We start from the raw sequence: 18,205 nt of genomic DNA, 5'->3' as shown, positions 1-18,205 counted from the left end.
CCATTAACTTCTTATATTCATCTTAATTATTTAATTAATTTATTTTTGTTCATCTTAATTAGTTCACAAAATTCACATTTTCTTAATCAAAATAAAATGCTAAAGATAAGTGTTGAGTTTTTCTTTTTCATAACCAGTTTTTTTAAGACATAAAGAACAGTAAAAACTGAATTTCTGTTTATCTTTTACTTCTTAAAATGTGGTAATTTTCAATGTTCTGAAGCTGAATAATTAACATATGTACCCACAGGGGTCCATAGGAGGCTTATTTAGAAAAATGGAGCCCTCTCAATAGCATCTCATATGTGGCAAAGAGGAAGCTGAGCCTTTATGATATTTTCTGAGTAGAGTTAGGGTAGATCAAGGGGGCCGGAACAACAGCAGAGAGGTGAATTCTTGAGGGAGTTCAAAAAGGGGAGAGAGCTGTGTGTCTAACCCCTAGCAGTTCCCAACAGAAAAGAGAGAGCGAGAACACGAGAAGGAGAAAGGAATAGAGAGGCTTGCAACAGGCAGTGCCCCTCAGGAGGGAACAGCATGGCTTCTCAAGGGGAGGAGGAGGGAAGGGATGATGTCTGCTTGATGTTCTTTGATACTTCCACTCGTCCCTCTGCAGATTTATTACACGTCCTTGGTCCTCTAGAGCTATTTTCTTCCCAGTGTTTACAAATAAAAGATAGAGGTGAGAAGCAAAAATATAAAGGAAGATCTCTGGACACGTGAACACAAAATGCCAAGAACTTGAACGCACAGTTTCCAAAGCATCAGATATCCACACTTGTACCATGCTGGTGGGCGCTTAGAAATAAATGAATAGCTTACGTGTTGATCTACAGATGAGCTGCCGAGTGTGGTAGCTATATATGGCTTTTCACATTTAAATTAATCAAGTTTAAATTGGGGCACTTGGGTGGCTCAGTGGTTGAGCATCTGCCTTTGGCTCAGGTCGTGGTCCTGAGGTCCTAGGATCGAGTCCTGTGTCAGACTCCCTGAAGGGAGCCTGCTTCTATCTCTATGTCTCTACCTCTCTCTCTCTCTCTCTCTCTCTCTCTCTCTCTCATGAATAAATAAATAAAATCTTTAAAAAATAATTAAAAAATAAATTAAGTTTAAATAAACTTTAAAATTTAGTTCCTAAGTCACATTAGCCGCATGTCAGGTGCTCAAGGGGGTTAGTGGCTACTGGATGGGGCAGTGCAGGTATAAAAGGTTTTCATCAATGAAGAAGGTTCTGTTGGACAGTACTGATCTAGAGGGGACAGAAATCCTAGGTCAAAGTTTTCGTTATCTCAGAGGTTATTAACTTTCTTGGGAACAATGCCTTTTTTTCCTCTACGCAGGAGATGGAAAATTATTTCTTCCTTATACACAATTTTGAGGATACCAGTGGGAACCAGGCAACATGGAACTGCCAGAGTCAGAGGCCAGAGCTTGTCACCAGATGTGGAGATGAGATGGATGATCACCAGATGGAGATCAGATGAAACAGCCTGTGGCTGACCTGGTGAGGGCTGGGATTGCTCTCTCCGCTCTCTCCTGCCTTACCACAGGACTCACTGCTGAATAGGAAGCCCCAGTATCCACGTGTGGAAAGCAGAATGGCCCCACTCATTAAGCCTTGGAGCCTGTGAATGTGTTACTGTCCATGGCAAAAGGGACTCTGCAGACATAATTAAGGTTGCAGACCATAAAGTAGAGAGATTAACCTGGATTACGCAGGTAGGCCATTAGAAGCAGGGAGCTTTCTCCCACTGGAGGCAGAAGAGATGTGGCAAGAGGGGAAGTGAGAGAGCTACGAGGCAGTAATAAGGACTCCCTGCACTGATGCTGGTTTGAAGAAGGCGGCGGCAGTGTGATGAGGGAACAGGTGGCCTTTGGTTGCTGGGTTGAGACTCCTTGCTGACAACCAGTAAAGAAAAGGGGGCTCAGCCCCACAACCACAGGGGACTGAATTTTGCCAACAGTCTAAATGAGTCTGAGAGCAGATTTTCCTCAGAGACTCCAGAAAGACTTCCTCGTTGGCACAGGCCAACGAATACTTGATTTCGGCCTTATGAGACCCAGAGCAAAGAAACCAGCTGAGCCCATCTAGACTCCAGCTCGACAGAACTGTGAGACAATACTGCTGTGGCATTTCACACCAATACATTTGTGCTGATTTGTGATGGCAGCCACAGAACACAAACACATACCGTTTTATATTTGGAGAAGCAGAAGAACTTCTTCAGGTCGTATCCACTTCGAGACTGTTTTGGGAACCGGTTTGAGAAAGCCTGATTCTATCTGTCGTACAGCTTTCACAGAATCAAGCAGCCCAGCTGCTCCTGGAAGCTCTGTGCCACTTCAGAAGCATGGCTGGATTTTATTCCTTAATGAGCTGATGGCAGAAGGAAGGTATTAGCTGAACCATAAGTGTGTACTTTGGGATGAGGAATCCAACACATAATCGAAAAGGATGAAAAGCCATGGCCGTTGCCAGCTCCCAAGCCTGGCACATACTGCCAATTAGTAAGAGAGAAGATGGATAATTTCTGTCTATCAGAAGGGAAACAAAACAAAACAAAAAAAAAACTTGTGCTCAACGGATAACAAACAGCATGGGGTTTGCCCCTGGCCATCACCAGTGGTTATTAATAATAGCGAATTCTTTGCTACCACAAGAAAGATATGGACGAGAAAGCTGGCAGTGGCACAAAATGACAGAGGATAATTTCCTGGGGGCGGTGGGAGCTATGTGGAATAGGGTACAAATCTCACTAGCAGGGTCTGGATGGGTGGCCTATAGGCCTGTCTTCTCTGGCACTTAGACTGTCGCAAACTAGCCTATATCCCCATGGTGCATTACCCAGCAGTGGCACAAAGGAGTCCTGAGTTGATGTGTGCAATCAGCCTGCTGCAAACACTTTCCCCAGGATAGGAGTTAGGTTTCTACTCCATCCCAGCTCTTCTGCTGCCAAAAACCTAGACCGGGAATAAAAGACATCATTTCCTAGAAGAGATCTCTCCAACCAGGGTTGTAGTGAGAACGAAACAAAATCAGATACTGATCCACTCGAATATTAGGGTTTTAAGATCTCCTAAGATTCACTTTGGGGGCATACATTCCTGAATTATAGTTTTCAATAGCACTGATTGTTTGACCTCACTGAGCATGTTTCTTTAAGCTATAAAATAGAGATGACAGTACGTGTTCTGACTACTTCCCAAGATTGTTTTAAAAACATATAGAATGTGAAAGCAAATTCTACATTGCAAACGGCTGCCCAAGTGTTAATCACTATGGCTACCGCATCACAAGCACTGAATACAGGGCAAGGAGAGTATGTGAAATCTTTGATGAGGTATGTTTCATATGCTATCAAATCTACACTATTGCTACTATGAGTAGCCAGGTGTGGGCCTCCAGCAAATTTGCCAACTTTCCTTTTTTTTTTTTTTTTTAAAAGATTTTATTTATTTATTCATGAGAGAGAGAGAGGCGCAGAGTCAGAGGGAGAAGCAGACTCCTTGTGGGGAACCTGATATAGGACTTGATCCCAGGACCCCCAGATTACAACTTGAGCAAAGGCAGACACTCAACCACTGAGCCACCTAGGCATCCCAGCCCACTTTCCCTTGACCAGCTTTTGCTGTGTCCTCCTGGCACCTTCCTCAACCCTTATCTTTGGACAGCCTCGACACTGTCTTCCTTGAGTCTCTCTAGGACTCCCACCAGAGCCTGGACCTCCTCTTTCTCCTTTGAAAAATCCAGTCTACAATTTTCTGGAAGAACTGCAAGGGGTTTAACCGATCGAGTAAACCTCACACCTACATTAATGCTTTCAGTACCTGAACTAGCGATTCATTCCTGTGGAAATGAATGTCCCCAGAGATTTCTCTAAACTGCAGCTTTAGAGTGTCCAAACAACACCATGTGTGGGTGTCTGAGATCAGGACAAAGACCTGCTTGGATCTGACTATCCAAGAGTGTCACAAGGAATTACACCCCATGTAGTCTCCTATTGCTGGGCTCACATCCAGAAGCTGGATAGTGGAAGCCGGCAGCTCCAGCTCATCCTGGAGTAAAGAGAATGAAATTCCAGAATGTCTGCTTTAGAGCTTGTTATCCCCAATAAACCCAAGCCTAAAAAAGTGCATTGATGATGGACAGAATAATTTCTTTGAAAACACTGTGAGAAGAAATCTCCAGGCACTAAATAAATTAAAACTGTTACTTTGAAGTAAATAGAATTATAACAAAAATGATCAACAATGAAAAAAAAAATGTGGCAGTGGAGGAGTTAAGGCTCTGGCTCAGCTCAACGGCACCGCCTAGTGCCAACAGCTGCTCTTAGGCTCCTCTCACATTTCTCAATGTACAGAAAGTGAAAGCTCTAACTTACTTTGCAACATATTATTTTAGAAACTTTGAGATCATCTTAGAACAATAAGGCAGAGTAGAAAACGGGACCTTTCAGTTTCTTTGAGAAGGCATTGATTTAAATCTTACTGGAATACAATTAGGTAGGACAACAAGGAAAATAGGGCATTGGCAGCATAAATATACAGAGTGAAATTATACTACTGCCTTAAAAATTATTTTAAATACATTATGTTTTATGCACATGTACCACAACTATCTAGCAAGTCTTATTTATTTATTTATTTATTTATTTATTTATTTATTTAAAGATTTTATTTAATTTATTCATGAGAGACACAAAGAGAGAGAGAGGCAGAGACACAGACAGAGGGAGAAGTAGGCTCCGTTCAGGGAGTCCAATGTGGGACTCGATCCCAGGACCCCAGGATCACGCCCTGAGCCAAAGGCAGATGCTCGTCCCTAGTAAGCCAACTTTAAAATATGTGAACCATTGAATCTGAGAAAGCATTCAAGTAAAATGAAAGAATACAAAGTTAGAAAACACTTTTGAATCTTTTAAATTAGGGTTTGTGACTTGCTGGTTCGTTCAAATATATGCAGGTAAATGTCTTCTCTATTCTTGCATTTCCATTAAAGCAGCTTCATTACAATGTCTCTGTATTTGCTACATATTTTCAAAGAAGCAATGTTTTCAATTCTTAGAAGAAATTCAGTTGGACTTACCTAACAAGAAGGATTATAAACCGAACCAGAGCATGTGGACGAAGCAAGCAGGACAAGGTTGGCCTACGCCTTATTCAAGTCTGAGGACATGTATTGCTTTATCAGCCATGAGTTGTGTTTTCCAAATCTGTCTTCTATGACTTTGTGGTTTATCTCCTTGGTTCTCTTTTTGCTCCTTTCAAACCCCCAAAATTATTCAGCTCTTAAAAAGTTCCAAAACAAGCAAATGTGTTCCTGGAATCCTACCCTTAACATTGCTGGAGAGCATATACCAAGGCTGATTCTCCAGCCAAAATAATAAAAGATCTTTTAAGTGGCTGAAATTCTTGGTTGATTGCATATACATGCCAATGTCAGACAACTATAAATAGGGAGATTTGGAAGAAAAATAGGGAGAGTCTTTATAACTCCAATGAAATAAAATGGAATGTTTTGAAGGCGGTCAGAAAACAGTACATGTATTTATAAAATTAAGATTTGTCTCCCTTTAATCCAAAATCCCCTTTAAGCAGGAAGAGCCCACACAAATCATGCATGTCCAGTATGAAGGAGCAAAAGGACTTTCTTTTCTTTATTAATATATATTTATTATTCTCAATCATATAATTAAGATTTCTTCTTTACATTATCCTTTTGAGTTTAGGTATCTACTGGATCTTTTGATATTTTTTCCCATCACTGCTTTGTTTCCCCAGAATATTAAAAAAGTCATTCAAAGGATAAAATTATGCCCATGGTTACTGGTATAAATGAAGTCAAGAGGGAATTGTATTGGTGTTACCTATGGCAGACTTGGCCCCCAAATAAACTGGGTCACTTGTTACAGCTGTTCAAAGAAACTTGAGGTTTCATTTCTCAAGAAACTCTGACTCCTTTAGGTAGGTTAACATATCAACTAGCTTTAATAGCTGAGTTTTTAAAGATATTGCTACTTAATTTGGAACAGTGACTTACTTTTTATTAACCTACCCATCTTATATTAATCTATTGAAACTGAATTCAAATTAGTTCTTGCAAATTAGTTCACTTTATTTTGAACCTATTACTGCTGTTACCAATTGCTCCATGTTTGTAATTGTGGTTGTAGACAAGCAAATTAGTTAGCAGGGATGGAGAAAGCTGGCACTTGCTTAATAGACTTTAAATGCAGTTCTTCTGAGCCTAGACCCCACACCGAAGTGAGAGATGTTGAAATGTCGATGGTTCCAAGTTCACAAGTCCATTTGAGGAAGAATCAATAATATAATTAATGTCTCTGAATTCTTGGTTTTCTCTAAATCTCATTGGGGTCTTGTGGGCTGGAGGCTACAGCTTGGCTCTAAGGATTCAGTGCATGACACTGGGATGCCAGAGAGTAGTATTTTTATAATATTTTTAGTGATATTTTATTACTTAGTGTTTTCTGAGCTAAATCCATAAGGCAACAAAAAATAAGACTTATGGTGACTTAAAAACAGCATGGCTCTGAACAAGTTATGTTTGTAACTGAAAAATCTTACCTCAAGCTCAGCTTTTAATAGGCTTCCTAAAATGTTTTAAACGTCACCTAAGGGTGAGATCCAGTTTATTAAATGCTTTTGAATTCTATTTTTTTAAAAAAAGCATCCGTAATGTTACAGATGAAAAGAAAGACATTAACTACAGTTTCACCAGTTCATTAAAAAGATTTTACATGAGAATATAAGATTTCCTTTAGTATTTTAGACCTTAGTTTTGGTAGAAGAATCATAAATTCTACGTTCACAGGAAATGCAAATAATAAATATCTCGGAAGTTATATCTTAAAGAGAAAACTGTGTTCTTATGTTGCAAAAAAATCATTTCCTGAATTCTTATTTGCCCCCAAAAGCAAAAGCATATTTGCTGACACCTAGCATCTTTTAAGAAGAATTTAGAGATTTAGCACAATGCACGTGGCTTTTAAGGTCTCTAAAACATCAATACCAGAGGATTGCACATTCTGATTTCCATTAATGAAATTACAACATAATTAATTAATTGTATTAATTAATTAACATAACAATTAAATTAATGATGTTGTAACATGATCAGTACCTCTCAGAGAAAAGTAGGCATCAGGTCTTAGATGGTCAGAATGAAGTGAAGCAATGCAAAGCTTGAATACTATTTCAGTTTTACTTTTCTTTTAGAAAGATGTGAAATAAGCTCGTTTCTCCTGGGGTAGAGTAATGTAATTGGATAGAAGCACCTTCTCTGAGAGGCATCCCACTGGTCACTGTGGAATGGTTGGACGAGAAAGGCATGTGTGCTGGAGGGCTTGTAGTGAAAGGTGGTGCTGAATACAAGCTACAAAAACGAATGGGGGGGGAATGGACCAGCTGTATATACAAAGTGGGGTCATATCCACAAAAGGACAGTGGAAGAAATATCATTCAGCCTCCTCTATGGACACTCCCATCTCTTATAGACTATTCCAAGTGGATAAGAATTACCATTTATTTTCCTGGGCAGTTTGGAGGTCATTCTAGCTCTACCCCTCTGAAGAAAAGAAATGGCTGTTCTCCACAAATGCTATGTGTTGATTTGCCAGATATGCCTGTGACTTCAAAGATGGGGTCAGAAAATCAATTGGTCAAATTGAATTTAAATAAAATTTTAAAAAAGAAATTCAATTGCTTTATAAATAATTGTTTTATAAGATGGTTATCTGGTTGGACAAAAATTTTTGAGCAATTATAACAGAATATGTTTGATCATTTAATTAAGGTAGGAACTGTATACTGTGTATATTACTTGGTGTATGAAAGCACTTAATTAAAATGTTAGACCACTGATCAGTAAAGAGGGGGACGGTGAAGGGCAAAAGGGTGGAGGAACACACACAGAATGTTCCCAGCAGAGGGCATGCCTCCCAGGGGAGACTCTAGATATCACAAATGGACTCTTCAAATGGCAAATGCAAAGCCTTGTGTTAGACAAAAATAATTATTTCAGTGCTCTTCTAAGTATGAATTTAACCAAAATAAACTGCCAAATCTTCCAAATAAACCACTGCAGAGTTTACTGAACTCATTCCATGAGTTCCTCATAATAAGCTGTCCACTGGATCTACTGACAACATCAATTAAAGGCATTTTTTATTATAAAAAAGTTTTTTCTTATTTTTTATTTTATAATTGATGGTGTCTAAAATTAAACATGTCATAAGAGTAAAAACTGAGGCAATAACACTAAATTCCCCACAGACAGAATTTTGTTACAACAAATTAAATTTTTTAAAAAAGAAATCAAAGCAGTTCCAGTTACCTTTTCCCAGCATAATGCTTGAAATATGATCTCCACAACTAATGAGAGTGACTCAATCACTCTGCTTTCCAACTTTCAATGATTTATTAACAGTCTGGCTTGCAATAAAAGACCTCTGAATAACTTGAGAAACCCAGATCTTCAGATTTCATCAAATTTCAATACCAATAAATTAAACTATTTCAATGAGATCAGATGAAAGAACAGAAATTAAATAAACAGATCACATAGATTTAAAGTGATACATGTACTTAGCTTTCCAACAAGGCTGAAGGGAACAATAAACTGAAAAAAATTGAAAGATCAATTTTATCTAGCTCAGAATTTGTCATGGACATTATTTAGATTAGAATCAGTCATTATACTGTACTTAGATGCTACTTTGCTGTTTCTAAAATATTTATTGGAATTTAGTTGCAAGAAGATTAAGCACAATGAATTTTAGGATTTAGAATTCTGAAGCAATGCCACATTGCTTTAAAAACTCAAACTCATATATAATAACATTGGCTGAGGCTGATGCCTGGCACACAGTTAGAGCTTAACAACTAATTAATGGCTAAATGAATGGATGGATGGATATTTGGATGAGCAAATGAAAAAATGTCAAGACAAACTTATTTGGAGAGTTTTAAGAATTAAGAGAAAGACAGAGAAAAGAAAGAAAGAGAGAGGCAAAGAACAAGCACAAACTGTATAAAGACTTACTTATTCCATGCTTGCCTAAGGTTTTTAGAGCTGTACAGGGTAAAGCGTTCTGAAATAAAAAAGAAAAATGATAAACAATGTTGTTTCAAATGTATATATTAGACGTATGTTTAAAAACCCCTCAACTTTTTAAAAGATAGTGTTTGATTTAGCCATGGTTATGCTAGCCACAGTACATCTTCACCTTTAGATAGGGCAATTGCAAAGAATAAAACAGGAGGATTTTAAAATTTTAAATAATGAAGCATTGTTTTCTTTTGTTGGGGTGATTTATTTCATAATCCAGTTTCCCAGTAATTATTTCTTAGAATAACTAAGTTTTAATTGGGTCGAGAAAAGAAACACAAATTCTGAACCTTCAAACAGTAAGTAGTCTGAAGAACATTGACACATTAGTGAAGTGAGAGCTGCTGTTTTCACTATGAAGACATCTCTGATCAAATAGTCATGTTGGTTCTTTCTTATACTATTTGGTATTTTCATTTCCTTTCTTACATTTATTTGGTTTGGCTCAAAGCCAAACTACCAATGTCCTATAATGTATGTTACAGTTTTCATTGAATTATCTTTATAATATTTTAAAAGTTAAGATGTTTGTTTTACCAAGTTAAACAATAAAGCAGCACAGAACAGATACTAATAATCTCCTCTCCTCTCTATTTTTGACTCCTGAAGATACAGCAATTGTTAATGGCTTGTGTAGGTCCCTTTCCACATATTTCTCTATGTTTATAAATACAAACCCACCCATATACACACATATAGATCTTATTTTCATTTGTAGAATAGACTGTATAATAAACAATCTTTGAGTTTTTTAAATGTATAGCAGATAGTCCTTCAAATTAAGAAAATAGATGTAACAATTGTTTTAAAACTGTATAACATTCCATAGAATAGAAGTACCATAGTTATTTGACCATTCTCCTACTGTTGGCAACTGAAATAGTTTCCAGTTCTTTTTCCCTTAAAAACAATGCTTCAATAAATATCCTTGCACATCTGTCTCTGTATACTAATGCTTTCATTTATACTGGATAGCCTTCTCCATATAGAACTACTCAGTAAGTGGTTTACACATTTTACATTTTAATAGATGCTGACAGATTTTGTCATTTTCCAGCAATGAAAAATGTCTCTTTATAGTATGCATCCCTGGAATGCAAGGATGGTTAAACACATACAAATTAATAAATGTGGTACACCACATTAATAGAAAAAACAAAAATGACATGATTATTTCAATAGATGCAGAAAAAGCATTTGACAAAATTCAATATCCATTCATGATAAAAACTCTTAACAAACTGGGTATAAAAGGAATGTACCCCAACATGAAAAAGAGTATTTTTGACAAGCCCATAGCTAATATCATATTCAATTATTGAAAGGCAGTAAGTTTTTCCTTTCTCCACAAGAATGCCCACTCTCAGCATTCCTCTTCAACATGTTACTAAAAGTCTGAGCCTGAGAAATCAGGGAAAAATGGGGGGCGGGGAGAGAAAGATATAAAAGGCATCTGAAGTGAAAAGGAAGAAGTAAAACTGTCTCTCTTTGCAGAAGACATGATTTTATATACAGATTATCTTAAAGACTCTACCAAAAACCTGTTAGCACCAATAAACAAATTCAGTACAGTTGCAGAACATAAAATATACAAGAGTCAGTTATGTTTCTGTATATTAACACTGAATTATCTGAAAAAGAAACAAAGGAAAAATTCCATTTATAATAGCACCAAAAACAATGAAATGCCTAGGGATAAACTTAACCAAGGATATAAAAGATCTGCACATTGAAAATTATTAAGACACTGATGAAAGAAATTGAAGACACAAATAAATGGAAAGGAATTCTGTGTTCATGGATTGGAAGAAAATGGTAAAATGTTCATACTACCTAATATCATGTACAGCTATATCTAATACAGTCCCTATCACTATTTCAATGGCATTTTTTAAATATATATTTAAAGAAAGGAGAACAAAACAATCCTAATCTATGTATGGAACCTGAATAGCCAAAGAAATCTTTGTCTAGAACAAAGCTAGAGGCATTACACCTCCTGATTTCAAACTATCTTAAAAAGTTACAGTAATCAAAACAGTATGGTACTGACATAAAAACAGACACACAGTCTAACAGAACAAACCTGAAAGCCCAGGATTAAACTCATGCATGTATGGTCAAGCAATGTCTGACAAGGGAGCCAAAACACTCAATGGGGGAAAGATAATTTCTTCAACAAATGGTACTGGGAAAACTGAATATTCACATGCAAAAAAAAGAATGAAACTATTTTACATCATGCACAAAAATTAACTCAAGAAGGATTAAGGACTTAAATGTAAGACCTGAATGTACAGATGAAAACAGAGGAAAAATGCTCCTTGACATTGGTCTTGGCAATGACTTTATGGGTATGATTCCCAAAGCAAAAGCAATAAAAGCAAAAATTAACAAGTGAGACCACAACAAACTAAAAGCTTCTGCACAGCAAAAGAAACCATCAGCAAAATGAAAAAGCAACCTACGGAATGGAAGAAAATATTCACAAACCACATATCTAATAAGAGGTTAATATCGAAAATACATGGCTTATATATTATAATCATACAGCTCAATAGCAAAAACTCAAATAATCTAATTAATAAGTGGGAAAAGCACCTGAATAGACATTTTTGCAAAGAAGATACTCAACTGGCCAACAAGTACATGAAAAGGTGCTCAACATCACCAATCAAAACCACAATGAGATGTCACCTCATACCAGTCAGAATGGCTAGTATCAAAAAGACAAGATAACAAGTGCTGGCAAGAATGTGGAGGAAGAGGAATGTTTATACATTGTTGGTGGGAATGTAAATTGGTACAGCCACTCTGGAAAACAGTAGGAAGGTTCCTTGAAAACTTAAAAATACAACTACTGTCTGATCCAGTAATTCCATGCCAGGGTATATATCTGAAGGAAATTAAATCACTAACTTGAAGATGCACCCTTATGTTCACTGCAAGATTAATTACAATATGGTAAGAACCTATGTATCCACTAATAGATGAATGGATGAAAAAATGTGATGTGTATACGCAATGGATATTATTCAGCCGTAAAAAAATAAGGAAATCCTGATATCTGCAACAACATGGAGGGGCCCAGAGGGCATTATGCTAAGTGAAATAAGTCAAAGGAAGATATATACTGTATGACCTTACCTATGTGTAGAATCTAAAACAATCCTGGACTCATAATAGCAGAGAACAGATTAGTGGCTGCCAGGACAAAGGGTGGGGAGGTTGAGAAATGGATATAAAGCAAAGGATATAAATTTCCAGTTATAAAATGGATAAATTCTGGGGATATAATGTAAAGCATAGTGACTTTAGTTAAGAATATTGCATTAAGGGCAGCCTGGGTGGCTCAGCGGTTTAAGCATCTGCCTTCGGCCCAGGGTGTGATCCTGGGGTCCTGGGATCGAGTCCCATGTCGGGCTCCCTGCATGGAGCCTGCTTCTCCCTCTGCCTGTGTCTCTGCCTCTTTCTCTCTATCATGAATAAATAAATAAAATATTTTTTTTAAAAAAAGAATATTGCATTGTGTATTTGAAGACTGCTAAGAGAGTAGATCTTAAAAGTTCTTACCACAGGCCCACAAAAACTGTAACTATGTGAGGTGATAGACTGTTAACTAAACTTACTGTGGTATCATTTCATATTATATATAAATGTCTAATAGACATATATATAACCACTATGTTGTACCCCTTAAGTTTATACAATTTTTTTAAAGATTTTATTTATTTATTCACGAGACACACACACACACACACACACACACACACACACACACACACAGAGGCAGAGACACAGGCAGAGGGAGAAGCAGGCTCCATGCAGGGAGCCTGACATGGGACTCAATCCCGGGTCTCCACGATCACACCCTGGGCTGAAGGCAGCGCTAAACCGCTGAGCCACCCGGGCTGCCCAGTTTATACAATGTTATATGTCAATTTATATCTCAATAGAGGTGGGCAAAAAAGAGTGTTCTAACAAAGTAAAACAAAGGGATATAATGTGGACTGACAAGTATGAGTGGGACACTTTAGGTGATGAGGGAAGATGAGTTTCAAACAAAACAGTCAATCAACAAAATGTAAAGCTCCCATTGGCAATTTGGTTGGGGTCTCATTAAAATATCTACTTACCTGAAAAGAATGATATAAAATCTTTGCACATAAGAATATGGTGTGTCTTCCCATTTAGAAAGGATTTGTGTGTATGTTCTCCAAAAAAACTAAATGGTTTCTTTTTCGTATTGATCTTGATTCTTTAAAAAAAATACTTAAAGACTTATTTTTGCTTAATGTTGGTTGGTATCTTTTTTCAGTGTTGTCTGCTTTTAATGGCAGGTTTTATTTTATTTTATTTTATTATTTCATTTTTTTTAATGACAGGTTTTTAAAGGAGATAATCCAAAATGATTGATATTGCTTTTGTTATGGTATATCTCCCATGGAAGAATACTATTAGATAAGAAGAATGAAAAGAAATGTCAGAACCCACTCAACTTCCTATTTCTAAACACAGAGTTTATCTCAACAGAAATGACTGGAGATACTGTGCAATGATTCGTTGGTTCAATTACTATTTATTACTGTGTGTCAGGCATACTTCTTAGGGGCTGAAGCAATAGAAGGGGACCACACAGGAGGCCTTCATGCCGGCAGGGAGCTCATATTCCAGTGGGGACGCGCAAGGCTGGAGTGAGCCTGAAGGACAGGGTGGCTGGAGCAGTTAAGTGGGGGCTGAGACAGAGAAGGGGTACAAGAGTAGAAAACTGGCTCTCTTAGAGCCCCTGTGGCCTGTAACACATGATCTAGACAACTTTTAAGGACCATTTTGGCTTCTATTTCAACAATATGCTATCAGAAGCAAGGATGGAGGCAGGGAGACCAAGAAAAGTTTCTTAAAACTGTAAGGGGTGCCTGGGTGGCTCAGTCAGTTAAGTGTCCGCCTTCAGTTCAGGTCATGAACTCAGGGTCCTGGGTTTGAGCCCTACATCGGGTTCCCTGCTCAGCAGGGAGTCTGCTTCTCCCTCTCCTCCCCACTTGTGCTCTCTCGCTATCTCTCTATCTCAAATGAATAGATAAAATCTTAAAAAAAAAAAAAAAGAAAGAAAAAACAACAACCAACACTACACAGGAGGAAGATGATGTGCTTTGGGCTACAGAAACAGAGTGACAGCAGTAAGAAGGGGTTGTCAGTCTGCAACTTGTTGAAAGGTAGCCCAATAAGATTTACTGATGATTGGATATAGGGTATGACAGAAAGATAGGGGTTAAGATGACGAATAGAGCATTTACTGATCTCCAATTTCCAAGTTTCAAAGATTTAGAATTTTATATTCAACTCAGCTATTACCCTGAAAATATAAGTATCTTTCCAGGATGATTCAGAAGTACTGAAAGTTTACATGGAGTTTCAGAGTCATCATTCAAGCTCAGATAATTGTTAAAATATTTAATAACCTGCAAGGCATGGACTCTGATCAATCAGTGCAGACACTAGTCATTACGCTCTAATGGCATGCATTTGCCAAAGACTAGGTCTGATCACAAATATCCATTGTTCTAAAAGCTATAGGTAGGTGAAAGTGCTTACCAACAATTATGAATTAAAAGTCTCGAAAGAACATCTAATGTCTGAGTTCGTTCTCTACTAGACTGCATTAAAAAGTCACAACATAATTCAGCCAGTTGGTGTAGAGCAGAAATTTAAAGGCATATTCTAGGTTTGAGGATTAACTGACAAAGAAAGGAAAAATGGGAACAACAGCTCTTTTCATAAAGGTCTTTTAAAAAATTATTATTATCTACAGTCTGGTATTAAAAAAAGCAAGACATATTTTAAAAATTAATTACACCAAATGTTCATGTAAAACAAATTTGATCTCCTTAACTTTGTACTACCCACAAAGCAATTTTAATAATTTGCTATGATTTCAGGAGGAACAAGAATTCCATTACAGATAAAATTAATACAATCTTGCATTTACAAGTAAATTATTATTCTTAGCAATTAATGACTGCACATAAATATTAGTTCTAAAAATTGCCTCTATTTAGAGTTTGACAGGATATGTTAATAGAAATTTTTTTTCCAGAAATGCAATATGTCAGATTTAGCTGTGCATTAAAGAGCCCAAATTGAAACACACCATAGGAAAGTAGAAAAAATAAGAAAGAATAAAGTCTTCCTGTGTTTACTTTCCATCACTATCTGCATAAACTCTCAATTCTTTTAGCAAATGTTACCTGGCCACCTGTGTAGGTGCCAGGAGCTGTGCTGGACATGTAGAAATGGGTGAACGTCCTGGTTATAGTTCAGTGGCATAGAAATGTAAATATAGAATTACAAATACAGGGTGAACAGTGCTGCAATGTGGATATGGACACAGTCCCTTGGGAGCCTAGAGGCAGAGCCACTAAGTGCATCTGTTTCTTTTCCAAATGAAGACAGGATAAACTCAAGTATCTGAAGCTAGCCCCAGTAAAACACAGGAGCTGCTCTCTTATATCCAACACCTTTCAGATCTTAACTGCCAAAGTACACAATTTCAAGTGGAGGTGGCTCTAACATTTTTTTTTTTGCCATGAACATGCATTACATGTATAATTACGAAAAAACTGTATTTCCAAAACGATTTCCATTACGAATAAAAGTGATGTTCCATTAGAGCAAACACAATATAATTAGTCGTGGAAGTTTTAAAAACAAAAAGGTGCTGGAATCCGGTGCTCCAAATCAGTAATAGGTTTCGTTAATAAAATATTCAACTGCCTATGAATAATTTTATCAGATATTCAAGTTATTTGCATACGAGCGTTTTACACTGTTCTGCTTTAGTTAAGTTTACTCTGTCAGTTATGACTTCAATGTCAGCTTTCTCTTTCCAATTACGTTTAAACTAGAAGTTTAGAATGTTATGATTGAAAGCACTGGCTAACTCTGAGCATAACTGAGGAGTGCAATTAATTTAAACCTGCAGGCAGATTTTCACCTTCTCTTATTGCAGGGACACTGCAAAGGATGATCACACGCGGTGGGAGACCAGGGAGGAGAGCTGGCACAGAAGAAATCACTTGCTACGCTGCGTGATGTGGGGGTGGGAGGACAGAGACCTGGAAAGGTTTTCCCTCAAACTGCCAATGCTTATGTGCTGCAAGTCGTTGAAATTCCACAGGAAAACAACTGGAAAACAATGTCATGCATGCTAGCTTTCCAGCTTAAAAGAAAGAAAACTGCAATGCTCTGAGGCATTAGGAAAGCCAACTTTAACCCACACGAAGAGAAAAACCTGAACTAGAATGTACTCATTTGCTTATAGGCAGGTACTATATAAAACGATTTATATCGTTGATATTGAAAACAATTTCAATTTTTATTCCCCTCATTTCCTTCTTGCCAATTTTCTGCTTTGTATCTTCTGGGACACTGTCGTGTTTCTAACTTCAATAACAGGAAAGCATGTGAGTAAATAGTTACATCAACCGACCAATTAAAAACGTCAAGTATGTTCAAAGGCCTCGAGAGGTGATATCAGGATTTGTAAGCTAACGATTTTCCTTCTTTTGGGGGAAGGGGTGGCGAAGTAGGGGTGGCAATAGACACGAGATCTTAAAAATCTAAGACTTTAGTATGTCTTTTGTAAATACATCTAATATCATCCAGTATAATATCACGGAACAAGTATTTTATAAGTCAGTATAAAAATGAACATTTCCAAATGCCACAGGAAATGTCAGATGTGCTTGATAATTAACTCTGCTAAACCATATATTCAAGTATTCACAATTTAAAATCTTTAGGATTATTTTACATTTTAACAAATACATTTACTCTTTCTTACTGAGCTTGTAAGAAAGTAGTAATAATTTCAGCAAAAAGCTGTGGTCATCCTACCACCTAGCAGAGGTAGTGAGCCTGAGGCCTTTCTCAGGATTGTTTCAGTGAAGCAAAAAGCCTTTGGTCCTTTAGAAGGTGAACAACAAACATAGTTATGAATCATGCTGGTAAGATTTCAAACAATCACCCTTATTACTTGTTTATGTATCATATAATATCCTTAAATCCTTTAGGACAGGAGGCATGAGTATTCATTCTCTCACTTATTCTACAAATATTTATCGTGTGTCTACTGTTTGCCAGGCCCTGTTCTAGGCACTGTGGATATACAGTAGTGCATAAAACATGTGCGGTCATAGGCAACCTACATAAGTCATGATACCAATATTAACAGATCATCAATAGAAGAAAACTATATTGACAAGCATGCACAAGAATTTTCATGAAGGGGATCCCTGGGTGGCGCAGCTGTTTAGCGCCTGCCTTTGGCCCAGGGCGCGATCCTGGAGACCCGGGATCGAATCCCACATCAGGCTCCCGGTGCATGGAGCCTGCTTGTCCCTCTGCCTGTGTCTCTGCCTCTCTCTCTCTCTGTGACTATCATAAATAAATAAAAAATTTAAAAAAAATTAAAAAAAAAAAGAATTTTCATGAAGGCTTCACCTTCTTTTATATATATATATATATATATATATATATATTTAGATTTATTTATTTATTCATCACACACACACACACACACACACACACACACACACACACAGGCAGAGGGAAAGGCAGGCTCCATGCAGGGAGCCCAGTGCGGGACTCAATCCTGGGACTCCAGGATCACACCCCGAGCCGAAGGCGGCACTAAACCGCTGAGCCACCTGGGCTGCCCCTCACCTTCATATAGTGCAGAAGATGAGAGTTTACCCCAGACAGACAGGGATATAACCTTGTTTCAAAATATTGGGATTTTAGATATCTCAATTGCAAAAAAGCAGAATGACCCAAACGGGCATTTTAGAAATAATGTGTATGTTTGCATAACTGCAAGTCACAGCTTTAACACACGTGATGGCCTCCAAACACATAACTGCTGAGATTTGACACAGCTCCAGTGTTATCAGCGAGAGGCTCTGACATGACAGATTAATGCTGAACAGGATTGCATGCCCTGATGCTGTCACCCAAAGGGCTACCTCAAAATGCTAGGCAGCCACCTTCAGACAGGCAAAGAGGATATTGAAGCACCCTGACTTG

The 18,205-nt window shown here is 37.5% G+C and overlaps 1 protein-coding gene across 4 annotated transcripts in view; it reads right to left on the bottom strand.

The window, feature by feature from the left end:
• Nucleotides 1-18,205, bottom strand: part of CDK14 (cyclin dependent kinase 14) — a 727,523-nt gene that overhangs the window by 116,409 nt on the left and 592,909 nt on the right. For all 4 annotated transcript variants that reach the window (XM_041727412.1, XM_041727410.1, XM_041727411.1 and 1 more), the window contains one exon: nt 9,059-9,107. In XM_041727412.1, coding sequence (XP_041583346.1) covers nt 9,059-9,107 — 49 coding nt within the window. The remainder of the gene's footprint in view (nt 1-9,058; nt 9,108-18,205) is intronic.

This window comes from Vulpes lagopus, chromosome 13 (assembly GCF_018345385.1).
Source record: "Vulpes lagopus strain Blue_001 chromosome 13, ASM1834538v1, whole genome shotgun sequence".
Taxonomy (NCBI): domain Eukaryota; kingdom Metazoa; phylum Chordata; class Mammalia; order Carnivora; family Canidae; genus Vulpes; species Vulpes lagopus.
This window is presented reverse-complemented; position numbering and strand designations above follow the sequence as displayed.